The 27,102-nt window shown below is 39.3% G+C and overlaps 1 protein-coding gene across 3 annotated transcripts in view; it reads right to left on the bottom strand.

Moving 5' to 3' along the window:
* SEL1L2 (SEL1L2 adaptor subunit of SYVN1 ubiquitin ligase) overlaps positions 1–27,102 on the bottom strand; it is a 74,811-nt gene that overhangs the window by 30,623 nt on the left and 17,086 nt on the right. For 2 of the 3 annotated variants that reach the window (XM_066385594.1, XM_066385596.1), the window contains exons 3-8: positions 25,839–26,001; positions 7,934–7,987; positions 7,412–7,471; positions 7,240–7,321; positions 5,533–5,687; positions 4,853–4,909 (exon numbers count right to left, since the gene is read on the bottom strand). In XM_066385594.1, the coding sequence (XP_066241691.1) occupies positions 4,853–4,909; positions 5,533–5,687; positions 7,240–7,321; positions 7,412–7,471; positions 7,934–7,987; positions 25,839–26,001 (571 nt within the window). The remainder of the gene's footprint in view (positions 1–4,852; positions 4,910–5,532; positions 5,688–7,239; positions 7,322–7,411; positions 7,472–7,933; positions 7,988–25,838; positions 26,002–27,102) is intronic. The other variant, XM_066385595.1, reaches the window with a different exon arrangement.

Raw genomic sequence — 27,102 nt, 5'->3', positions numbered from 1 at the left:
ACAATGAGAAGAAAAAAATGCAAGCTAGCTATTTCCAGGCATTTCAATATTTAATTTACTGAACAGTTAACTAGGCATTGCTTCTTTTCTTCTTATTTTTTTTTGAAAGAGAGAGACAGACAGAGTGAGACAGAGAGAGACAGAGGCACAGACAGACTGGGAGAGAGATGAGAAGCATCAACTCATAGCAGCGGCACTTTAGTTGTTCATTGATTGCTTTCTCATATGTGACCAGGGCGCTACAGCAGAGTGAGTGACCCCTTGCTCAAGCCAGTGACCTTGGGCTCAAGCTAGCAACCATGAGGTCATGTCTATGACTGCATGATCAAGCCAGCGACATCATGCTCAAGCTAGTGAACTGGCACTCAAGCTCTGGATGAGCCCACGCTCAGGCCAGCGACCTCAAGGTTTTGAACCTGGGTCCTCAATGTTCCAGTTTGATGCTCTATCCACAATGCCACCTATTGGTTAGCCATTACTCACATTTATAAAGAGCCTTACAGTAGTAATTTTCTTTGGTGAACTGAGGCATTTGCATACTGGCTCAAGCAGTGGTTCTCAGGCTGAGGAACAATGTATAATGCTTAGGATGCTGTCATTCATTCCTTCAGTCAGTCAGTTATTCAATAAGTACTTACTAATAACCTAATATAGATAAGGTACTTATATGAATACAGGATACATAGTAGTGAACAAGGCAGACAAGAACTTGCATTCCATTTGGGGAGCCAGTAAATAAGTCAAGATAATATAGTTCAGGAAGTGATAGGGACTAGAGGAAAATAAACACAGTGTGATATGGTAAGTAATGGAAGAGTAGAGTTAATCAACAAAATCCTTTCTAAGGAGGTAAGACTTGAAGAATGAGAAGTTAATTATGGAAAGACCTGTAGTAACAACTTTCCAGAAATTGGGTTTATACATTTATCTTCTCTCTCCCCTTTGCATTTTCATGCCATTCTAAGTTTATTCTGGTTCAACTAAGCTTGCTGCAAAAATGACCACCACAATACTGTGCAGTTCTGCCAATTAAGTGATGTCCTTTTCCTTACCATTTCAATGACGGCTGGCCTTGTGACTTGCTTTAGCTAAAAGAACGTGGCAGAGGTGATTTGTGAATTTTGACCATAGATCTCAACAAACTTTCTGCTCTGTGTTCTTAGAACCTTAGAACAAAAGCAATTGACTGTCATGTTAAATCTTGAGCCAACTGGCTGGAAAATGAGAGCTTATGAAGAGATCCAGTCATAGATGAGGCCATCATAAACCAACCAATGCTGGCCACTACTCTAGCTAACTATGGCTGCATGAGCAACCCCAGCCAACATTAGTTGAGCCTGGCCCAAACCAGAATCACTCTGCCGAACCCCGCCAAAACTGCTGATCTGCCAAAATCATGAATTAAATACATGGTGGTTGTTTTAAGCTACCTAAGTTTGGGTGCTTTCTGATGCAGCCTAAGCGAACAGATACATAAACCAATCAGTCTTGAGATCCGAGACCTCGACTAGAGCCTCCCATGCTAGTTTGAGTTCATTAGGCTGAGGAAAGCAGCAAGGACCAGCCTGTGCACACCCCAGAGTGTGCCTGAACTGTGGCGATGATTCTGGAATTAGACCAGCCTTTTTGAGATGTCTGGAAGGGAAGCATGGGGCCCAACCCACCATCAGAAAGAGCAAAAGCAACCTGAGAGATTATGTCATTCCTTCTTCTTGCTTTATAAGAGAGGAAACTAGATTTAAGAGGCCCTATTGCTCCCTCCCAATACCCACCCCAGCTCAAAAGAAAGTAAGGTTTAATAAAAAGAGCAGGCTTTTCTTTTTTATGCTGAAGCCTTATGGTCAAATTCTGCTTCATAATAACCTCACAACCCAGCTGTGAGACTTGCAGCAATATACTTCATCTCTCCAGCTTGAGCTGCACATCTGTAAAATGGAGATAATAAAACCCCTGTGGATGAGCCCAGGGGAGGGCTTGACCGAGCTCCAGGCTGATGCCCAACAGAACAAGGACCCTTCAGTGCCAGCCTTGGGATAGCACTCCAGTGTCACTTGGAGGCAGCCACAGCTCCCATCTGCTGTTCACAGTGGCTGGAGCTGACCAGAGTACCGAGCATAGTGGGGTTTTACATACCGTATTTCCCCATGTATAAGACACTCTCATGTATAAGACGCACCTTAATTTGGGGGCCGGAAATTTGAAAAAAAAATGTATTACATAAAGTTATTGAACTAAAGTTTTATTCATCATAAAAGTCATACAACTTCTCATCACTGTCAAAACTCCCATCCATTAGCTTGTCCTCAACTGTGTCTGATGACAAATCACTGTCTTCAACGAGCACAAAAACAAGTGTGAAAAAGTGGGAAGTGCAAGTAAAAATATCTACAACTGGCCCTGGCCGGTTGGCTCAGTGGTAGAGTGTCGGCCTGGCATGCAGGAGTCCCGGGTTCGATTCCCAGCCAGGGCACACAGGAGAGGCGCCCATCTGCTTCTCCACCTCTCCTCCTCTCCTTCCTCTCTGTCTCTCTCTTCCCCTCCTGCAGCGAGGCTCCATTGGAGCAGAGATGGCCCGGGCGCTGGGGATGGCTCCTTGGCCTCTGCCCCAGGCGCTGGAGTGGCTCTGGTCGCGACAGAGCGACAGAGCGACGCCCCGGAGGGGCAGAGCATCACCCCCTGGTGGGCATGCTGGGTGGATCCCGGTGGGGCACATGCGGGAGTCTGTCTGACTGTCTATCCCCGTTTCCAGGGGATAAATACAAAAAATACAAAAAAATATATATATATCTACAACTGGGTGTATAAGATGCACCCAGTTTTTAGACCACAAATTTTTTGAAAAAAAGGTGCTTCTTATACATGGGAAAATACGGTACTCTGCAAAGATTGAAGGGCATTCCCTGTAGCTGAGATATGAGTGCCTTTGCAATCAAACTTCCTGTTTATGGAAAATGGAGAATTCTTCCCAATTCTGCATCCTATAGTTAACATGAGACATTCATTGCAAGGTGAACTGACACTGGAGTAATATTGTGAATCCAGAACTTCTCATCTAAGGAGCTAAAATCTTGGCTGATGATTTAAGTAATATAATCTGAAGACCTTCAACTGAGCTGTCTAGGTATGCATATGCTTATTTTAATTGATACCTTTATTTTATTTTACTTTATTTTATTTTAGCGCATGTGAGAGAGAGAGAAACAGACAGGAAGGGAAAGAAATAAAAAGCATCAACTCTTAGCTGCTGCACCTTAGTTGTTCATTGATTGCTTTCTCATATGTGCCTTGACTGGCAGGCTCCAGCCAAGTCAATCAGTGATCCCTTGCTCAAGCCAGCAACCTTGGGTTCAAGCCAGCGACCTTGGGGTCATGTTTATGATCCATGCTCAAGCTGGCATTCCCACACTCAAGCCGGATGGGCCCACGATTATGCTGGTGACCTGGGGTTTCAAAGCTGGGTCTTCAGCATCCTAGGCCAACACTCTATCCCCTCCACCACCACCTGGTCAGGTACTACTTATCTTTTTAAATTAAGTTTAACATTTACCTAATATATACTACAACTCATGTAAAACAAACGATAATACTGTGACATATAACAACATAAAGCGATATGGAAAGTAATAACGTATCATTCTTTTATGTAACTGCCTTATAAAGTAATTTTTCTGGCCTAGCTTCTGGGACCATGTTGAAATAGGGTATGTGTTCCTTTGAGACAATGAGCACGTGGCTCCTATAAAATGACAAGGGCTGTAAAATCACCTTTTAAAAAGGATCCTGTCACCTAGTTAAATTTCATTTCTAAATATATAAAATAAAAATAAAAAATAAAGTAAAAAGAATTTTAGTTATTTCCTTAGATGTGTGGGGATCTAGGGCAGGGGTGGGGAACCTTTTTGGCTGAGAGAGCCATGAACGCCACATATTTTAAAATGTAATTCCATGAGAGCCATACAATGAGCCGTGTACGTTATGCATTATCCAATAAAAATTTGGTGTCCCGGAGGACAGCTGTGATTGGCTCCAGCCACCTGCAACCATAAACATGAGCAGTAGGACATGAATGGATTGTAATACATGAGAATGTTTTATATTTTTAACTTTATTATTATTTTTTTATTAAAGATTTGTCTGCGAGCCAGATGCAGCCATCAAAAGAGCCAGATCTGGCTCGTGAGCCATAGGTTCCCAACCCCAGATCTAGGGACTTGAAACTAGTCAGGATCTAGACAAGATCTCATCCCAGGGCTCTAATATCTCACTGAGGAGGATCCTGTGTCAGACAAGTTTATTTGTTCTTTCTCCACTACAAATGAATTGTTAATTACTCTTCTAACCTCACAGGGATAAGGCAAGGTTAAGCAAAACGAATGAAAGAAGCTTTGCGGGTTTATAAGTATGCTCAATAAGACTTCTAATTACACTGAAAGCTGTCCATCCTCTATCTAGCCAAACAGGGCTGAGGCTGGTCCTCAGGCTCCCTCATAGGAAAATCTCAAGTGGACTTCCCACAGCTGGCAAGGCCAAGGCTGCAGGTGGGGGTGTCCTCCTCACCGTTCAGCCCAAAAGTGTGTTTGGGTGGCAAGAGGTGAGGTACAGAGCATGGAGGCCAGCCTGCCCTGACTGCTCCTTCAGAAGCCTCTACCCTTGTATGTGGGGGCCCGTAGGACAAGGGCCCCTCCAGCGAACGCTGTGCTTCCTCTGAAGCGGGAAAGCTGACCTGGCTGAGGAATCAGCAATGGGCTTGGCCGCCTATTTTTCCACGGCCCCTTCGCTTGTCACTGGCCCACCATCCGCCCTCACTGCTGTGCGCCCCACCCCACGCAGGGCAATCTTGAGCTTGACTTACGTAGTAATCCTGATCTAGACCTTTTCTCCCAATTAGATGTAATTGTCCAAGAGATACCTAGGAGAGATGATTTTTGAAAAGTATTTTAGTAGTTGCATTAATTTAAATAAAGAGAAGGAACATTTTACTTGGTGATTTTACTATATTAGGTTGATCCACTTTGATGCAGTTGGCATGTCTCAAAAAAGCAGCAGGAAAACACTCCAGGCTACATCTTTTATTTAAGGGGAACGGGAAGATGCGGAGCTTGTGGCCTCTTCTAATGAGAGGCCTGCTGGTGGACTGCCACACCCGGGCACCTAAACCCAGGAGCCTCACCCTCGCTTGGAAAGGTCACACCAGCACCACCCCATCCGGATAAAAAAGAGTTCATTCATATTAAAACCAACGCTGGATGGTGCTTTTTTCTATAGTGAAATCTAGCTTTTTTTTTTTTTTTTAATGAATTTTTTAGGAGTAAATGTGAAAAGAAGATTGCCATTACTATGGCAACTTGCTCTTCTTTGAGTCACAGGAACTGCACATGGCAGGGGACAAAAAGGAGTAGGACAAAGAGGGAAGGGTGTCTCTCCTTTTTCTCTTCTAGGATGAGGCTTTGTCAACCCCTCTAGGACTCAAAGCAAACCAGGTCCCTTGTAATTTGCATGTTCTTAAAATTCAAGCTTGTCTGTATACATTACTTGTATCTGAACATCTCCTCTTTCTGCCAAAAATTTATAGTATTGGTATATGTCCCAATCCAGAATCTCACTGTTAGAACTCAGATTTTCAGGTCTCTCAGTTAGTCTCACTTTTTCCACTGGAATACCATCACTTTTTTCCAGTTTGTCAGCAACTGTGAGTAGAAACAAACCAGAGAATAGCCAGAATTCACAGGGTTGCAAGAGATAGCAGTCAACTTACAGAAAGCAACTGTTAGGCCTATTTTCTTTAAATTGTCTATTAAAAAAAGAAAATATCCTTAGGTTATAGATATACATTTGATGAATTTATTCAGTTTTGAGAAAAGCTCAGGAAAGCTTTGCAACCCATACAAATGTTTTATCAACATATATCAGACTCTACTGAAGATCTTGACCAAGCAGATTCAGGACAAAAAGACAGCTTTCACAGATTTCAGGAGCAGGCTCTGACTCCTTCCACCACTGACTTTTTCAGAGACTGAAACTACCATATAAGAGCAGTAACTGCTCCTTAATTACTTCCAGTAGAAAATCTGAAAATAAATATAAAGATAACTATGCTTGAATAAACCTAACAAAGCATGCAGTTAGAACTATACATAGAGCAATTCTAGTTTCATTAACCATATCAAATGATTTTGTTATATATGAAGTCTTAAATTTAAAGGTAGTTATTTTCCTTTCTTTTTTCAGATCCTAATTATGCCCAAAATGTGTGTTTAGATGTTGGTCTGATTATAGAAATTAACTAAATGGACTTTACCTTATTCACTTCTTGGCAGACCTTTATTTAAAATTCTATTATGTCGTCTGGTTCAGTGATGTTGCAAGATGAAATGTTATTCTAAGATGTAATTATTCTAGGAAAATATATTAATCTCATGTTCTATTTTTGTGGACAAAGGATGGAGTAATAGAATAATGATTACTTGAATTGTTCTCAAGTACAGTAATGGAGATCCATTTCTCCAGGAATTTTAAACAAGTCATCCCATATTCTAAATTTATTGATGCTACATTCAAATTCTCAAAAGAAGAAAAGAATATCACAAGAACAAGTAAAATAGAACTGTCTGGAGACATGAAGTAACAAAAATAAATGATGAACACAATCACTTAAAACTTTTTAAAAAGTAACTACTAAGAAATCAGAAAACTCTACATTGCATTAAAAGAATTGTTTTATAACATATTAAAAGAAAGCACAGTCTTTTAAGACTTCATAAACATGTCAATTGGCACTGATTTTTTATTTACTTTTAATTTTTTTACAGAGACAGAGTCAGAGAGAGGAACAGATAGGGACAGACAGACAGGAAGTGAGAGAGATGAGAAGCATTAATTCTTTGTCTGGTACCTTAGTTGTTCATTGATTGCTTTCACATATGTGCCCTGACCAGGGGGCTACAGCAGAGCAAGTGAAGTCTTGCTCAAGCCAGCAATCTTGGGTTCAAGAAAGCGATCTTGGGCTTCAAGCCAGTGACCTTTGGGCTCAAGCCAGTGACCCCGTGCTCAAGCTGGTGAGCCTGCACTCAAACCAGGTGAGCCCGCACTAAAGCTGGTGACCTTGGGATTTCAAACCTGGGTCCTCCACATCCCAATCAGATGCTCTATCCACTGCGCTACCACCTGGTCAGGCTGATTTATTTTTTTAATTGCTTCACCAATCTACTTATCTTAAAATAAATAAAATGGATTACTCACTGTAATCTGCCACTTTCTTGTAATGATATAGGGCAACTTCACAGTTCTGTAGAACATTGATTCCTGACAAATATCTGTACCCCTAAAACACAGGCATATATATTCTTAATATTCTGACAATGCTGTATTTGTAACATAACTATTTAGGTACAAGAATATTTAATTTACAAACCAGTATCATTTGGGACATCATGCTTCCTCCAATACTTCCAAAGGTATAATATATCAGTGCCTAAAGTAAAAATAACAACAACAACAACAAGTATATATATAATCTAAATTTGAAACTCAAAATAATCATTGCTTTTTTTTATTCCTAGCACAGAAATGAATCTTGCAGTACTCCAAAATAAATTCCAAATTTCATTCTCTTTCTCTCTAAAGGCAGCTGACATTTTGGGGGGATCATAATGAACTATGCAGTCTGTGAAAAGGGTATTGTACATGAGATTTTATTTAATCATCATCATAAAATCCCTATGAAGTAGATGTTATCTATCTTTAATGAAGAAACTGAAATATGGGACATTAAGAAAGTTATAATATTTTAACTCTAAATGTCTCTGACTATTGAGCTGGTGCTTTTTAAATCTCTGCACTAAAATGAGCCCCTTTACCTAAAGAGTAGATTTTCTATTCAATGCCCTTTAAAAAAATATCAGTTTTGTTTCAGAAAAGGATAAAATGATCTTACCTTGGCTTGATTATATTTCATTCCTATTCCATAAGAAGATAAAAATCCTAATGCCTAAAACCCAAAGAAAAAGTCAGTAAATATATTTATATTATTTCTCAATTTTTCTTGTCTACATTGGCAAGGAATATTTTAAATATCTACATTATGATAATTAGTCCTCTTTTTTTTTTCCAAAGTGAGAAATGGGGGGTGGTGGACAGACAGACTCCCGCATGCGCCTGACCGGGATCCACCTGGCATGCCCACCAAGGGGTGATGCTCTGCCCATCTGGGGCGTTGCTTTGTTGCAACCAGGGCCATTCTAGCACCTGAGGCAGAGGCCATGGAGCCATCCTCAGCGCCCGGGCCAACTCTGCTCCAATGGAGCCTTGGCTGCAAGAGGGGAAGAAAGAGACAGAGAGGAAGGAGAGGGGGAGTGGTAGAGAAGCAGATGGGGACTTCTCCTGTGTGCCCTGGAGGGAATTGAACCCAGGACTCCTGCACACCAGGCCAACACTCTACCATTGAGCCAACTGGCCAGGGCATTAGTCCTCTTTTTTAAGCAATAGAGAGAGGGGGATAGAAAGGGACAGACAAACAGGAATGGAGAGAGATGAGAAACATCAACTCATAGTTGTGACACCTTAGTTGTTCATTGATTCATTTCTAATATGTACCTTGACTGGGGGACTCCAGCTGAGCCACTGACCCCTTGCTCAAGACAGTGACCTTGGGCTCAAGTCAGCAGCACCCTTTGGGCTCAAGCCAGTGACCATGAGATCATATCTATGATCCCACATTCAAGCTGGAACCCTGTGCTCAATCTGGTGAGCCCACACTCAAGCCAGTGACCTCAGGGTTTCAAACTCGGGTCCTCAGTGTCCTAGGACCAATAGCCAATGCTCTATCCACTATGGCACAGCCTGGTCAGGCCATACTGTTAACTTATTTTTTATATCATAACAAAGTGTCTTTTCATATATAAATGACCAATAGCGCATGAAAAGATACTTAACATCACTAATCATTAGGGAGATACATATCAAAAATCTAACCAGATATCACTTCATACCCATTAGGATGGCTACAAACAAACAAACAAACAAACAAAACTAGAGAATAGGAAGTGTTAACAAGGAAATGAAGAAATTGGAGTCCTTGTGCACTGTTGGTGGGAATGTAAAACAGTGTTGTCACTGTGGAAAACAACCTGATGATTCCTAAAAAGTTAAACAGAAGTACAATATGATTCCTGTAATTCCACTTTTGGGTACATATCCAAAAGAATTGAAAACAGAATCTCAAAGAGATATTTGTGCAGCCCAACCTGTGGTGGCACAGTGGATAGAGCATTGACCTGGAATGCTGAGGTCACTGGTTTGAAACCTGGGCTTGGCCAGTCAAGGGACATATGACAAGCAATCAATGAACTGCTAAAGTGAAGCAACTATGAGTTGATTTTACTTGTCCCCCTCTCCCTTTCTCTGTAAAATCAATAATTAATATAAAAAAGAGACATTTGTGCACCCACGTTCATAGTAGCATCATTCACAGTAGCTAAAGTTGTAAGCAATCTAAGTGCCCATCATCAGTGTTTGAGTGGATAAAACAAAATGTGCAGCACTCTGCCTTTTAGACACTTGAGAGCAGCTGTCTGGGACCTTCATTGTTCTCTACAAAGATTCCCTATTCTGCCTTCTTCCTGTAGTATATTTTAGGTTATATTCCATCTTGCAATTTCGCTGAATCTGGTCTATGTTGTGGATGCCATATTTCTGTCATGGCCTTGTCAAAACAAAGTAGTTACAAGTTCCTAAAAAAAGGGAAGATATTCCAAAGTCGATGTAACTGTGTTACTTTTTGTTACTAATTTGTATGCAAAATGAATGGCTGCAAGCCAAGCCTTGCAACTCAAGGCAGGAAAAATTGCCAAATGCCTAGGAACAGATGGAAACTAATGAACAATGAGGAGCTGTTGTGACCAATTTATCACCATAGATTATGACTGTGTTGAACATCATTGTCAGAAACTTCTTACTGACTTTGAACTAAACTTCCAGGAACATGTGATTCAATTCGGGGGTGGGGGGTGTTTGGTCAAATTGGAAAGACTCAGCATTAAGTTGCAGAATGAGTCAGTAGTTTGGAAGAAATCCTAGAGGTAGTCTAGGAACACTCCCTTAAGAAATGTTGTGGTCCTGGCCTCAGTAGTAGAGCATCGGCCCAGCATGTTGATTTCTCGGGTTTGATTCTTGGTCAGGGCGCATAGGAGAAGCAACCATCTGCTTCTCCACCCTTCCCCCTCCCTCTATCTTTCTCTCTCTCTTCTCCTCCTTCAGCCATGGCTTGATTGATTCAAGTGCATCTGCCCTGGGTGCTGAGAATAGCTCCATGGAGCCTCCTCTTAAGGCACTAAAAATAGCTTGGTTGCAAGAATGGTCCCAGATAGGCAGAGCATTGGCCCCAGATGGGGTTGGCAGGTGAATCATAGTCGGGGTGTATGCAGGAGTCTGTCTCTCTACTCTCCTCCTCTCACTTGAAAAATAAGGGAGGAAAAAAAGAAATGTTGCATTACTGGTATTCTTAATGGTATAGAAATTGATACTGTCTTGGACAAAGGCAGTTACCAACTAAGTTTTCTAAGTTTAAAACTGATTCTATTGGAGTATGAGAAGAATTTTTGAACATTTTAATTTATTTAGCTTATATTTACCTTTTTGTGGAAGCAATGACTGACATGATAATAAAACAACAACCATATCTAAAATGCCTAAAACAGCACTTTCAATAGGAATAAACCAAAAATTATAATAAGAAAATATTGGTTGATACTTTGACAGCATTTATATAGTTATATAACTTACATTTAAAAAGTATATAACACCTGACCGGGCAGTGGCGCAGTGGATAGAGTGGGATGCAGAGGACCCAGGTTCGAGACCCCGAGTTCACCAGCTTGAGCGCGGGCTCATCTGGTTTGAGCAAGGCTCGCCAGCTTAAGCCCAAGGTCACTGGCTCACTCAGTCTGCTGTAGCCCCCCCCACCTCCCACCCCCAGTCAAGGCACATATGAGAAAGCAATCAACGAACAACTAAGGAGCCGCAACGAAGAATTGATGCTTCTCGCCCTGGCCGGTTGGCTCAGCGGTAGAGCGTCGGCCTAGCGTGCAGAGGACCCGGGTTCGATTCCCGGCCAGGGCACACAGGAGAAGCGCCCATTTGCTTCTCCACCCCTCCACCGCGCTTTCCTCTCTGTCTCTCTCTTCCCCTCCCGCAGCCAAGGCTCCATTGGAGCAAAGATGGCCCGGGCGCTGGGGATGGCTCTGTGGCCTCTGCCTCAGGCGCTAGAGTGGCTCTGGTCGCAACATGGCGACGCCCAGGATGGGCAGAGCATTGCCCCCTGGTGGGCAGAGCGTCGCCCCCTGGTGGGCGTGCCGGGTGGATCCCAGTCGGGCGCATGCGGGAGTCTATCTGACTGTCTCTCCCTGTTTCCAGCTTCAGAAAAATGAAAAAAAAAAAAAAAAAAAAAAAGAATTGATGCTTCTCATCTCTCTCCCTTCCTGTCTGTCCCTCTCTCTGTCTCTGTCACAAAATAAATAAGTTAAAAAAATTAAAATGCTTTAAAAAAATAAAAAGTATATAACATAGTCAATGTCTTATAATGGATAAAATATGGAGTTATCATTTCTACTACAATTTTCCCATTTCTTAGTTTAGCAACCCTGTAAAATAGCTTGCTTAATACAAATTTTTCTTAATGAACTCATGGTGCCTGACCAATAGTACAGATGCATTTTATGGGATTTTCATAAACAAACACTATAAAAACATGATGGGAAATCTTACCCATTAATCACCAGCACAATGTGTGATTTGCATAATTTGGCAGCCAGCCAGCAGGCTTTGTGGCTCCTTTCTTTAGTCACTGACACGTTGGCACTGACATCACTTATAAATTTTCCCAGTATCCAAGGATGGAACTGAATTTGGGCCAAGAGATTTGAACTCATTGCTAATATGTTTGCGGCACTCTGTTTTAGTGCTTCTAAAAGAAAGTACATTCTAACCTTTAGTTCTGAATACAAGTATTCTTCTCTTATTTTAAACAATTTCTTTTGCGGGAGAGTTTGTATATAAATTTAACATTTTATACAACTTTATCAAACTAATAGATGCATATGTATTAAAAATTAATATTCTAATACTTCTGAGGGCTTATATTATAAATGGCACTACCCTGCCCCTTTGTTCCAGGTCACTTTTTATGCTCCTCATAGATAATAACTTTAAATTATTTTAGCTTTTTTCTTCTGATAATTACCACTGTTATGACTTCTGATAAGCTGCAGTTACTTGCTGTTGATTTCTACATTTCATATATTATCTGTAGATTTGCTATATTATAGATATTGATTTAGGTCATCTATATCACATTCTCAAAATTTTCTCCTTACTTCTCTTCTTAATAGAGTCACAACAATATATTTCAACAGAATATAACTGTAAAATCTGTTTTGGTGTTTCTAATATTTTTAAGGTTCAACTCATTTGAAGCTTAATCATTCCTGGCACTATTAGAAGTTCATTCCACACTCTTACGTATATCATTGGTAATATGCCTTTCTTTCCATGTTTTATGTTAAAAACAATCTGGTGTTAGTCATTCAACTCGATAGTTGATGAAATACTTGAAGAGCACAGGATTGTAGGCAGAATCCTTTCGTGGATTGCTGGAGATTTGCTTTTACAGTGGCACCAATCCATTAGTCTACATTCTTTGTCTACTATCATCAAAGCCCATATTTCTATTTTTCATCTAGTTCAACGAGAACATCATGCAAGCCTTTATTAATTGTCTTCCTAAAACCAAGATATAAGATCTGATCATTCAATCAAAACATAAAATGAATGTTTATAAATTTTTATTACAATTTCAAGGACAAAGAACTTTGCTATTTTATAAACAAGGAAACTGACTACAGAGTTCAGTTCCCCAAAGCATTATAGTTCTAATATGTAGTTTATAAACATAATCAGTATAATTTACTTAATTCATAAACTGAAAAAAAAACAAAACCCTTTTATTATTCAGCCAATTTCTTTTTAGTCTCCAAGGTTCCCTTTTTAGGAAAGTTGACCATAAAGCCATTGTTAGTAATGACCATTATTAGTAATGGAAGGCATCTGGAATCCTGATACTCATCTAACCCTTGTAACTTTATATTTAAAATGATTAAGTTGGCTTCTTTTAAAGATTTCTCTAGCCAATATTAGATTTTTATTTTTCTTGCTTAGCAATTTTTGATTCTGCTCAATTTAGAATCTGGGTTACCTTATGTATAAACTTCGATATTGAACAAATATACTGACTTTTATATAAGACAATTAAGATACAGTGGCATTTGATTGAGTTTGTATTTTAAAACACACTTTCACTAACAGTGCATCACTTTGTGCAGAGCCTATCATAACTTTTGGCCTTATTCTTCTGAGGAATTTTGTGACATCATGAAATTATAAAGTGAATTGTGAGTTCCATCCTGTGACAGGGAGAAGACCATCCCTCTGTGTAAAACTCACTCCAGAAAGTAAGGACTTAAATTATCATTTTACCAGATACAAAGAACCGGCCCAGAGACATACTCCCTCTCTCTTTAGGAGAAAAATAACAATAAATGATCTTGAATTACTTTCTGAAGTGTTCAACATTTATTTGTTTATTTATTTATTTATACTTCTTAAAGCATGGTGGGCACTAGGATAAGATAAAAGATGTTCTGGGCTCTCATGTAGTAAATATGCTGACTTTAGTTAGTGCTGTCCTATTCCTTTATACTTAGCTATTGTCACCTAATAACTTTACAATAATCAGGTTTTGGTATTTGATCTTTTTCTAAAATAAGGGCTGAGATAAAATGAGGTGGATTATAGATTGATTATATCTTAATCCAGAATAATAATGCTGTGAGTTGGAAGAGAAGCAATATAGTCGTGATGATATTGATGACATTTACAGTGGTTTTTACAGGCCAAGCTCTGCAAATTAGATTTGTTTATAATACTTGATCCTGAGTGCAATCATTGCTTTTTAAGGAACTGTTATGGTAGCTGGGATTTGAATGGAAAGAGTTAAGCATAGAGAATATTTAATTATATTTCAAAACAAATCATTCATGTTCCATAATAACTTAAAAACTAAATATTCCCCCTTTTACTTGTTATATAAGACTTTATTGTTAAAAGAGAAAGAAGGGTAAGCAAGTTTCCATTAATTGCTGTATAAGGTTTGAGAGCATTTTAGATCATTACTTTTAGCTCAAACTGCATACCAAACAAGTGTGAATCAACCCTCATGAACAGCTCAGATCCTGTCTGTCTCCTCACTACAAAAAGAACAGTAACATCAAGATGAAATACTCTACTCAAGTAATCCTAATTATCAAAGTGATTATTATATTAATACTAATTTTTTCAGTGCTAATAACTATAGTTTTTCCATGAAATACTTCTATAATTAAAATATAAAATAAATGAAGAATATGTGGAATCTGCCATTGTGATAGAATTATTCTAGAATCACAAAGCATGATAAAATCCTTCTCATTTACATATCAATTACAGTTAATTTTACCTAATTAAATGGATTTTCTTGTAATTCCTAGTAAAACTATTTTGAACCGTGTAAACTGAGAGAGTACATACATCTACGTTAAATAACTTTTTCTGATATCAAAATAATATATAACCTATAATAGAAAATTTAAGAAAAAAATCACCATAGGATATTTGTAAAAAGAAAATAGATACAAATAATACCACCATTTAAAGATTACAGTGATTAATTTAAGTTTTAAGGTGGTACAATGTGGATGATCCATTTCTTAATTCTTAAAGCACATGAAGTTTAACCTTATGTTCTTGTTTGGCAAATTAACAAATTTCCTATTGAAATTGTTCATCCAGAAAAGAGTCTATCTAATTCTGAATTTTTGTTTCCTGAAGGAGAATCAGAGAAATGAAAACTATTATAAATACTTTATCTGCCTCCAGCTGGAATAGTATACATCTTAGGAAGTCCTCTAACGCAGTGGTCCCCAAACCCCAGGCCGCGGACCGGTACCAGTCTGTGGGCCATTTGGTACTGGTCTGCAGAGAAAGAATAAATAACTTACATTATTTCTGTTTTATTTATATTTAAGTCTGAATGATGTTTTATTTTTAAAAAATGACCAGATTCCCTCTGTTACATCTGTCTAAGACTCACTCTTGATGCTTGTCTCGGTCATGTGATACATTTATCCGTCCCACCCTGAAGTCTGGTCCATGAAAATATTTCCTGACATTAAACCGGTCCGTGGCCCAAAAAAGATTGGGGACCACTGCTCTAATGTATGACTCATTTGTTTGTTATTTCCTCAGTTCCCACTATTGTCATGAAGACTGCTCCATTAATTAATAGTTCTAATGATATGAAAGATACAGCTACTTCAAAAATTAATTAAATGGACTCTGATCATAACCTTAAATGCTTTTGTTGCTCTTACTGGGATTTCTTTCAGTTGATTTAGAATTTTGTGAGATGAAGCATTCAAGGTGCATGAAAAGAAATAATTATGCCTTTTCCTTTATCCGGCTTCCCCTGATCCCAACCCCCTCAATGCCGCTTTATAATATGAATTCCTTTTAAAAATTAATTAATTAATTAATTAACTAATTAATTAATTAATTTAGACAATTAAATTTAACAGGGTGACATTGGTCAATCAGAGTACATAGATTTAGAGTATAATATGAATTCATCTCTTCTTTTTCTTTGTTAATTCAGGTCTCTCCCAGACCTCTGGCATGCCGGGCTTCACTCATCTCCACCATTTCAGTGTTTCTGATTGTTGTTCCCCCTTTCCCCCAGAGGTAGAGGTTTTCATTCTGTTCATTCTCTTTATGTCTGTTTCTCTCACTCTCTTTTATTATCATTTTCAGTGTACATTTCCAGCTTCTTTAGCCACATTTCTGTTGTGATGTCGTCCTCATCGTTCTCAGCAATACTACCTATGAGTGCAGGCAGTATCCTGTACCAGGCTGGCACAAACAGCTTGAGAAGAAAGATGGTCCCTTGGCCAGCCCTAAAACAGAGCTGTGGTCAACATGGCAAGTGACTAGCCCAGTCCCAGCCACCAACCATCACACTAAGCTTTGTTTGTAGCACAGAATCTCTTTGACTAGTACTGCTTTGCACAAGGAGATGAATCAACTCCAAGAGGACTCTCTATTTGAAACAGGTTTTCCGATAGTGATGACGGGGATGATAGTCAAAATTTCAGAACAGAATCTGGCAGTAGCACTGGACCAGGGTCCTGTAGGCTCCTTGTTCATTCAGATGTTAACAGTTTGGTCACTAAATCATGAGGAGTTTAGGGAAAAATAGAGGGAGTATAAAATGAGGAATAAGGGTGTCTAAAATGTCAGGGAGGGCATAGGAGCTTGGAACAGAAACCTTTTGCCCACCAGTATTGTAGCATTTCAATAAACTGTGTGGTTGCGTTTTGCATATCAGGTCAAAGTTAGCCTTTCAGGTGATAAGTTTGTCCTCAATCCACATTTTGTCTTCTTGTCCCGCTGAAACAAACATACAAATATACTGGATAAATATTATCCCCATTTTATGGTTGAGGAAATTGAGACTCAGAGAGAACAGGTCACAAGGGCCAGTGTTAGAGCTAAGAGGTAAAGCCAAGACTGATTCCAAAGACGAAGCTTTTAGGTCTGACATTGTTATACGACATCATTTATTAATGTTCTTTAAACTTTGCTAAGAGATTTTGCAGATATTATTTAGTTCTTGCAGCAACCTTATGAAACAGTATGGACCTTATAATCAATCCCCTTTTCAGGTGTGGGAAAGCTGAGGTTCAGAGAAGTAACTTTTTCCAGGAATACTGAAAGAATGATCAAAAAAATAAACAGCATTACGATGTAGAAGCTGGATTCAGAACACTGTCAAATTTTCTGCTGCTTACACCATGCCACTCCAACATCAGTGTACATTTCTGAGAACACTGTCCCCCAAATGCCTTCTCTTCTCTACAAGGATAGCATTGATGACACATTGCCAACGGTCACACATTTAGAGTTGTTTCTTTCTGACACTAAATTAGCACTCAGCCAATTACATTCTCCTATATGATTCTCCTTAACACCAATGGCAAGTGATTGATGGTCAGTTAACTGGGATCAGAGAATGGTCTGTGCCCATGCAACAGAACCACACTAACTGGAGTATGTGGAGTGAAGTTTGGAGTTCAGCTTTGAAATCCATGTGTTTTATGTACCATTTATGTTCATTTGAAATTTTTTTCTGGGAGAAGTATGTTGACATTGAACCAACTATTTTATTTAAATACAGACAAATAAATGTTTCATGTTGTCTATACCCAACATTCTGGACTGGGTGCAAGTGTGACTTCTTCCTTGAAGCCTTTCCTACCTGCCTTAGGTAGAATCAGTCAGACCCTTTACTGTGTGTGCCTGAAGTACTTTGTACTTCCTTAACTTTAGTCCACTTAAACTGTGCTGCAAAAATATTTCAGATTGACCAATAATTATTTTGAACTATTCACCTTTTTCTCCCCATCAACTAGATTGTTTTACAGATAAAAAGTGAGCAAGAAATAATTGTTGACTTAATTGATTAATACACCCACTGAAAAATAAAGTGCATGTTCACTAGTTTGGAAAGGAATTAGAAGGTATCATTTTTTTTACTTTAAATAGGTTTTTAATTTTTCAGTTACAGTTGATGCACAATATTATATTAGTTTCAAATGTATAATCCTACTGATTAGACATAATTTACTAAGTGATCATCCCCCGAAATCTAGTACGCATCTGATACCGCATGTAGTTATTACATTATTATTGATTATATTCTCTATGCTGTAATTTACATCCTGTGACTATTCCAGTTATTAGTGTACATGCTTACACCATGCCACTCCAACATCAGTGTACATTTCTGAGAACATTGTCCCCCAAATGCCTTCTCTTCTCTACAAGGATGGCATTGATGACACATTGCCAAAGGTCACACATTTAGAGTTGTTTATTTCTGACACATGTTTTCCATCCATATCCCCATCTCTCCATTCCCCCTTCCATCTGGCAACCATCAAAATGTTGTCTGTCAAAAAGAAGAAATAAAAGGCATTCAAGTTGGAAAAGAAAAAGTATAGCTATCATTATTTGCAGGTGATATAATATTGTATATAGAAAAGTCTCAGTCAAAAAACTACTGGACCTGATAAATGAATTCAGCAAGGTGGCAGGATATAAAATTAATACTCAGAAATCAGAAGCATTTTTATACACCAACAATGAACAGAAAGAGAAATTAAAGAAACAATCTCCTTCACTATTACAACCAAAAAAATAAAGTACCTAGAAGGACATTTAACCAAGGAGACTAAAGACTTGTACTTGGAAAATTATAAAACATTGATAAAAGAAATCAAGGAAGATACAAACAAGTGGAAGCATATACCATGCTCATGGTTAGAAAGAATAAACATCATTAAAATGTCTATATTACCCAAAGTAATTTATAAATTCAATGCAATACCAATTAAAATACCAATGACATACTTCAAAGATATAGATCACATATTGCAAAAATTTATATGGAACCAAAAGAGAACACGAATAGCCTCAGCAATCTTAAAAAAGAAGAATAAAGGGGGAGGTATCACACTTCCTGATATCAAGTTATACTACAAGGCCATTGTACTCAAAACAGCCTGGTACTGGCATAAGAACAGGCATATAGATCAATGGAACAGAACGGAGAACCCAGAAATAAACCCACAGCTCTATGGACAACTGATATTTGACAAAGGAGGCAAGGAAATACAATGGAGTAAAGACAGCCTCTTTAACAAATGGTGTTGGGAAAATTGGACAACGACCTGCAAAAAAAATGAAACTAGACCACCAACTTACACCATTCACAAAAATAAACTCAAAATGGATAAAAGACTTAAATGTAAGGCATGAAACCATAAGCATCTTAGAAGAAAACATAGGCAGTAAGCTCTCCGACATCTCTCACAGCGATATATTTGCTGATTTATCTCCACAGGCAAGGGAAATAAAAGACAGGATAAACAAATGGGACTATATCAAACTAAAAAGTTTTGCACGGCCAAAGACAATAAGAACAGAATAAAAAGACAAACTACACAATGGGAGAACATATTTGACAGTACGTCTGATAAGGGGTTTAATAGCCAAAATTTATAAAGAACTTGTAAAACTTAATACCAGAAAGACAAACAATCCAATCAAAAAATGGGCAAAAGAAATGAATAGACACTTCTCCAAAGAGGATATACAGATGGCCAATAGGCATATGAAAAAATGCTCAACATCACTAATCATTAGAGAAATGCAAATTAAAACCACAATGCAATATCACCTCACACCGGCCAGAATGGTGCTCATCAACAAAACAACACAGAATAAGTGCTGGCGAGGATGTGGAGAAAGGGAACCCTCCTACACTGCTTGTGGGAATGCAGACCGGTGCAGCCTCTGTGGAAAACAGTATGGAGATTCCTCAAAAAATTGAAAATTAAACTGCCTTTTGACCTAGCCATCCTACTTTTAGGAATATACCCCAAGGACACCGTAGTATGGTTCCAGAAGGAGAGATGTACCCCCATGTGTATAGCAGCATTGTTCACAATAGCGAAGATCTGGAAACAGCCCAAGTGTCTGTCAGAGGATGAGTGGATTAAAAAGCTTTGGTACATATATACTATGGAATACTACTCAGCCATAAGAAATGATGACATCGGATCATTTACAATAACATGGATGGACCTTGATAACATTATACGGAGTGAAATAAGTAAATCAGAAAAAACTAAGAACTATATGAACCCATGCATAGATGGGACATAAAAATGAGACTCAGAGACATGGACAAGAATGTGATGGTAACAGGGAGCAGGGTGGAGGGGTGGGAAGGGAGTGAGGAAGGAGAGGGAGGGGGTGGGGAGAGGGGAGGGGCACAAAGAAAACCAGATAGACGGTGATGGAGGACGATTTGACTTTGAGTGAGGGGTATGCAGCATAATCAAAGGTCAAAATAATCTGGAGATGTTTTCTCGGAACATATGTACCCTGATTTATCAATGTCACTGCATTAAAATTAATAAAAATGAGATAAAAAAATGTTATCTGTATCTATGAGTCTGTTTCTGTTCTGCTTGTTTATTTTGTTTTTTGGATCTATTTTGTCTGGTATTGCAACCCTGATTTGCATTTGTTTGTTTCCATTTTCATGAAATATCTTTGTCCCTTTACTTTCAGTCTGTGTGTATCTTTTGATCTGAAGTGAGGCTCCTGTGGACAGCATATGTAAGGGTCTTGTTTTGTTATCCATTCAGCCTCCATATGACTTTTAATTGGAGCAGTTAATCCATTTTCACTTAAAATAATTGGTGATAGATACATATTTATTGCCATTTTACTATTCATATGCTCCTTTCCTCCTTCTTTTTCCTAAAGAAGTTATGATGTGTCTTGGTGTGGACCTCTTTGAGTTCATCTTGTTTGGGACTCTCTGTGCTTCCTGGACTTGAATGTCTATTTCCTTCACCAGGTTAAGGAAGTTTTCTGTCATTATTTTTTACATAGTTTTTAATTTCTTGCTCTCTCTCTCTCTCTCTTCTTTCTGGCACCCTCATGATGTAAATGTTGGTACGTTTGAAGTTGTACCAGACTTATACTATTCTTTCTTTTTTAAAAATTATTTTTTCTTTTTGCTGTTCTGATTGGTTGTTTGTTTCCTTATCTTCCAAATTTCTACTTTGATTTTCTGCTTCATCTCCTGCATTGTTGATTTTCTGTAATGCAGTCTTCACCTCAGCCATTACATTCTTCATTTCTGACTGGTTCTTTTTCATGATTTCTATCTCTGTTTTTATGTTTCATATTTCTTTGTTGAAGTTGTCAGTAAATTCATCTACTCTTCCTCTAAGTTCATTGAGCATCCTTACAACCAGTGTTTTGAACTCTGCATCTAGTAGATTGCTTGTCTCCCTTCTGTTTAGTTCTTTTTATGGAGTTTTATTCTGTTCTTTCATTTGGGACACATTTCTTTGTCTCCTCATTTTGACTGCCTACCTGTGTTTGCTTTTATGTTTTAGGTAGAGCTGCTATATTTCCCAGGCTTGGTAGCATGGCCTTATGTAGTAAGTTTCCTGTAGGGTCCAGGGGCACAGCATCTCCAATTGCCCATTCTGGGCACTCCAGGTGCACCCCTCCACCTCAGGGGTGGACTGTTTATACCCTCTTATTGCAGTTGAGCCTTGACTACTGTTGGCACCTCAGTGGGAGGGATTGACCCCCAGGCCAACTGGCTGTGAGGGCTGGCTGTGACCACTGTGGAGATCAGCTATGCAGGGACTGGCCCTACTGAGCAGGATCCACTTCAGCAGGACTCTGGTGTCTGTCAAGTTCACCCCTTGAGTCTGTACCTGTGGAAGAGTTTGGGTGGTACTTCGACATTGTATAAAGCTGTCCACTGGGTGTGTTAGTTCTGGGACCTCCTGAGAGGTACAGGCCAAGGTCAGCTGCTAACTGGACCCTACCTGGGACCACCCAGCATGAGATACAAAATGGTCTGCAGATGGTGACTACTTGTGCTGGGCTTGGAGGTGCCCAGGAGAGGTTAAGCTGCAAACTGAGGCTGCTAGTGCTGGACCTGGGGCCGCTTAGCAACAGGTGCATGGCATGCAGAGGCCAGATACTGCTTGTTTATTTTATTTTATTTTATTTTATACAGAGACAAAGAGAGAGTCAGAGAGACAGACAGGGACAGACAGACAGGAACAGAGAGATGAGAAACATCAATCATTAGTTTCTCATTGTGCATTGTGACACCTTAGTTGTTCATTGATTGCTCTCTCATATGTGCCTTGACCGCGGGCCTTCAGCAGACTGAGTAACCCCTTGCTGGAGCCAGCAACCTTGGATCCAAGCTGGTGAGCTTTTTGCTCAAACCAGATGAGCCCGTGCTCAAGCTGGTGACCTCAGAGTCTTGAACCTGGGTCCTCAGCATCCCAGTCTGACACTCTATCCACTGTGCCACTGCCTGGTCAGGCCAGATACTGCTTGTTTAAAAGGTTTTAGAAATGTCTGAAGCATGAGTCAAGATAGGCTGTTTGTATGGAAAAGTCACTGAAAATGGCTTGGGTTGGGCCTGCCAGTTGGGTGGGACAGGATCTCAGGGAACACCAGGGCAGGGCAAACTGTGTTAGCCAGGTTGATGGAGACTCAGATATGGTGTCTGATTGCTGGCTACGTGAGGAGAGGACCCAGAACAGGAACAATGGCCTTTGCCTGCACTTCTATCTGGGAGAAAGCTGCCCCTCCAGCTTTCATCTCAACGACAGATAACTGTTTCTCCCTGTATGTCCACGGTGCCACAGTGCTGGAACTCAGCGAGTTAATCCAAGTAAGGCCATGCACAGGCCCTTTAAGAGGAATGCTGAGGACTCCAGCAGTCTCTGCCACTCAGCTGCAGTCTCCTCTGGTTATAACTGCCAGAAATAATGGGAACTTCTCTTCCCAGCACTTAAACCCTGGGCAGGGGCCTCTGATGTGGGGCTGGGAACCCTTATTCTGCAGGGGGGACCTGTGCATCTGAGATATGCCTCCTGATTTTTATCTGACATGTGGGTGTGGGACCAGCCTGTTCTAGCCTCTGCCCCTCCTACCAGTCTCAATGTGGCTTCTTTTTATCCTTAGTTGTAGGACTTTGTTCAGCTAGATTTCAGGTGGTTCTGAATGATTGTTGTTTTATAGTTTAGTTGTAATTTTGATATAGTTCTGGACGGATTTGAGTACTGCATTTGCCTTTGCCACCATCTTGACCAGAAGGGCTCAGTGGTATCATTTTTTAAAGGTGGACATGATGATAACATTTGATTATCCAAAAATGGAGAATGAAAGTTTAATAATTCTCATATTTGATTATAATATTTATCAATCTGTTTACTGTTTTGTAAATATAGTTATTTGATTTTTAACTACAAAACACTGCCAGGTGTAAAAAAGTATTCAACAACTTAAATTAATTAAAATTTAATGGCTATTTAAAACAGTGATGTTGATCTGTATGTATTTACAGGGGAAGATGTCTGAAATATATTGTTAAGTGATAAGTAGCAGATTAAAAAACAAAGTATGATCTCATTTTAAAAAATAAATTCTATATAATTATAGGAAAAATTATAGAAGAATGATAGTGGGAGTAATATTTATATTCTTTCTTTATAATGAATAATTACAAAGTTCCAGGTATAAAATTAAGTGCCTTCACATATTATTTTAATCCTCACAATAACTCCATTAATTCATCATTAATCATTATATAATTAATTAATTGCATAGAAATGTATAAGTATATAATTAATTATATTTTGTGCCCTGGACACTATAGGCTAGAGATACTTCAGTGAACAACACAGACACAGTACCCAGTGTTTTTTTAAATAACAGTTTACATTCAATATTACTTTGTATTAGTTTTATGTATACAGCACAGTGGTTAGACAAACCATATATTTTACAAAGTGTTTCCCAGTATTACCAGTACTTACCTAGCACCATACATAGTTATTACAACATTGTTTACTATATTTCCTATGCTATGCTTTACATCCCCATGACTATTTTGTAAAGCTGTATGTGTGTGTATATGTATATGTGTATATATATATATGATGAAATATATATATACACACACATGCACGCATGCACACACACACACACACACACACACGCATACGGCGGAATATTACTTGGCCATAAAAAAGAATGAAATCTTACCATTTGCAATAGCATGGATGGACCTAGAGGATATTATGCTATGTAAAATGTCAGTCAGAGAAGGACAAATACTGTATGATTTCACTTATATGTGGAATCTAAAAAATAGAAATAAACGAACAAAAACAGAGACAGACTCATAGAAACAAAGACTGATAGTTCCTAGTGTTATATCATTATCCTAACTTGACAAGTAAAAATTAGAGAGGCTGTCCCACTCATCAGCAGTCTTCTGGTCCAATTTCTCATTCAGCTAAGCATATAGACTCACAAGATTCTCATAGGCCGTACTTACCAGCAGTCTATTCAGGTGGATATAGCACAGGAGCAATAGCTTGCCAGGCAGCATCTGACCCTCCTTTCTGTGGGAGTCTTTACAGCAGTTTACACAGTCTTCCAACCACCATCTTTGATCCCTCAGGTGATGGCTCAGACCCAAGCAGTGAGATCCATACTGGGTGGGTGTGAGCGTCACCCTGACACGAAAACATCATTCCCCACATAACAACTCCATACTACAGTGTCCTGAGCCCCCATAAAAATCACTACCATGCTCAGGTATTTATAGTTCGTATAGTGTCTTCCAGTCCAAAGGAAGTTTGCCAATCAGAGGTCATTTCAATCATAAGCAATGCTACCCAGAAATACAGTTAACATTTTAGTCCTATCAGATTACCAGGGAAACAGAACTAGAGAGTGAACAACAGGTGAAATTTTCATGCACAATTTCAAGGGGGAAGGGTCTTGTTCGGTAGGTATCTAATAAGCAAATAGCAGAGTAGATTCAAACTTAAGTTTTTCTGAGTCCAAAGCCTAGTTTCTGCAGTTTACTGGATGATTAAAAAAAAAACACTCTGGGAAGAAAGCTTTTAGACAACGTTTACTTTCTTCATACTTTCTGAATTTTCAGATTTTTATCTCTCTCTTTTTTTTTTTTTTTTTTTTTTTTTTTTTGGTTTGAGAGGAAGGGAGGCAGAGAGAAAGACTCCTGCTTGCGCCCTGACCGGGATCCACCCAGCAAGCCCACGATGGGGCAACGCTCTGCCCATCTGGGGTCATTGCTCCATTGCTCAGCAATGGAGCCCATTTTTTAGCATCTGAGGCTAAGGCCACGAGCCATCCTCTGCGCCCAAGGCCAACTCGCTTGAACCAGTTGAACCATGGCTGCAGGAGAGAAGGGGGTGTGTGTGAAAAGAAGCAGATGGTCACTTATCCTGTGTGCCCTGGTTGGGAATCAAACCTGGGACATCCACATGCCAAGCCAACGGTCTACCACTGAGACAACTAGCCAGGGCTCAGACTTTTTTGTAATGAGCATGACTTTATTTTGTAATTACAAAGAAACAGTTTCATTCAAAAGAGTAGCAACATGAAAGCATGCTCTCACTATAGCATTAAGTAAAAGTAACCAGAAACAAAATGATATATGCACCTGCCTGTGATTAGGATGATATAAAGAGAAAGATGCAGAGAGAAGAAAGCCAAGGGAAAAGACAATAACTGAGTCAGGATAGTTGGCTTATGAAGGGCTTTTCTTTTTTTTCTTTCCTTTTTTTATTTTTTCTATTCACAGACTTTCTATGAAATGCTTATATTATTCTTGGAATAAAATGAAACACATTTCTTAAAATAGAACAGGAAATATATTTAGCTCATCCTAAGGTAATATAATAGATTTAGTTCTGTATATTTTGTATAGGTGAATACAGTTTATATAAAATATATGTTAGGAATTTAAAGTTCTCTAATTATCTCAAAACACACACATGGACATGGCAGACAGGGAGATGGATGAGGGAGTTCTGTTTCACTCCTGGAGGTCACCCATGTGACTGTAAGAATGTGCTCAGGGCTGCTGCTGTGTCCCTGCCTGGACACGACCCCACTTTAGCGCATTACAGTAACTTCCCCAGCTCTGGGTTCACTCAGGAGAGCAGGAATACATACTATCGCTCAACTCCTTTCACATGTCACTGGTCTATAGTTATTTCAGGATGCAGCTATTTAAGGTTTAATTTCACTTCAAAACTCACATTTTGGGCTTTATATGATCCTTCCTTAGCCAAGGACTCATATAGCTGCATAGCTGCTGTTATGTTCTGCATGCCAAAATTTCCGAACAGCAAAGCATCAGCCATTTTCTCCATAGCTTTCAAGTTTCCCATGTCAGCTGCCTTGGCAAAGAGCATGTGGGCTCTGTTTCAAGAATATAAAATTAGAAGTTTATAAAAATATTAAATTTTCAGTTCCCTCCTGCATGCTATTTCTCGCTAGGACCCAGTCTTTATTGCTCTTCACAATGCGGTTTAGCTAAAGTCTGTTACATCTCTAGACTAGTAGATTTTTCTTTTTACCTCTAGGTTAGTCCAAGATTATAATTTCAATATATCTCACAAATAGTGAAGCTAATAAAAAAGTAGAAGTATGTAGGATACATTATGCTTCAAGCTTATATACGAAGTAATGTGAAAAATTGAGGCACTTGTCCTAAAATTTTGAACTCTGAGTTCACTATGAGTATTTGTTTTATAAAACGAACTCTGAAATATAATACAATGTAATAAAAAACAATGAAAAGTAATCAAAATGGCCCTGGCCGGTTGGCTTGGTGGTGGAGTGTAGGCCTGGCGTGCAGAAGTCCCGGGTTCGATTCCCGGCCAGGGCACACAGGAGAAGCGCCCATTTGCTTCTCCACCCCTCCCCCTCTCCTTCCTCTCTGTCTCTCTCTTCCCCTCCCGCAGCCGAGGCTCCATTGGAGCAAAGATGGCCCGGGTGCTGGGGATGGCTCCTTGGCCTCTGCCCCAGGCGCTGGAGTGGCTCTGGTCTCGACAGAGCGACATCCCGGAGGGGCAGAGCATCGCCCCCTGGTGGGCAGAGCGTTGCCCCTGGTGGGCGTGCTGGATGGATCCCGGTCGGGCGCATGCGAGAGTCTGTCTGACTGTCTCTCCCCGTTTCCAGCTTCAGAAAAATGCAAAAAAAAAAAAAAAAAAGAAAAGAAAAGTAATCAAAACTGGATTGTCACATCTAGGAAGTTACTATATCATGAGAACAACTATCCCTTAATATTCTGAAATATTTTTTAAAAGCACAACATATTCTTCAGCGGATCAAAGCCAAATTGTGTGGAAAAGTAATAACCAAACAAAACCTAACAGTTACAGGGCTCTAGAATCTGACTGCCTGGGTACAAGTCCTGGCTCTACCACTTATTAGAGAGCTTTGGGCAAATTATTTAACTTCCCTGTTTCTCTTTCATCTATGGAATGGGGATAAAAATAGAATCTATTTCATATGGTT

Source organism: Saccopteryx leptura, chromosome 5 (assembly GCF_036850995.1).
Source record: "Saccopteryx leptura isolate mSacLep1 chromosome 5, mSacLep1_pri_phased_curated, whole genome shotgun sequence".
Classification (NCBI taxonomy): domain Eukaryota; kingdom Metazoa; phylum Chordata; class Mammalia; order Chiroptera; family Emballonuridae; genus Saccopteryx; species Saccopteryx leptura.
Note: the sequence above shows the minus strand (reverse complement) of the source record. Positions and strands in the feature narration are given on the sequence as shown.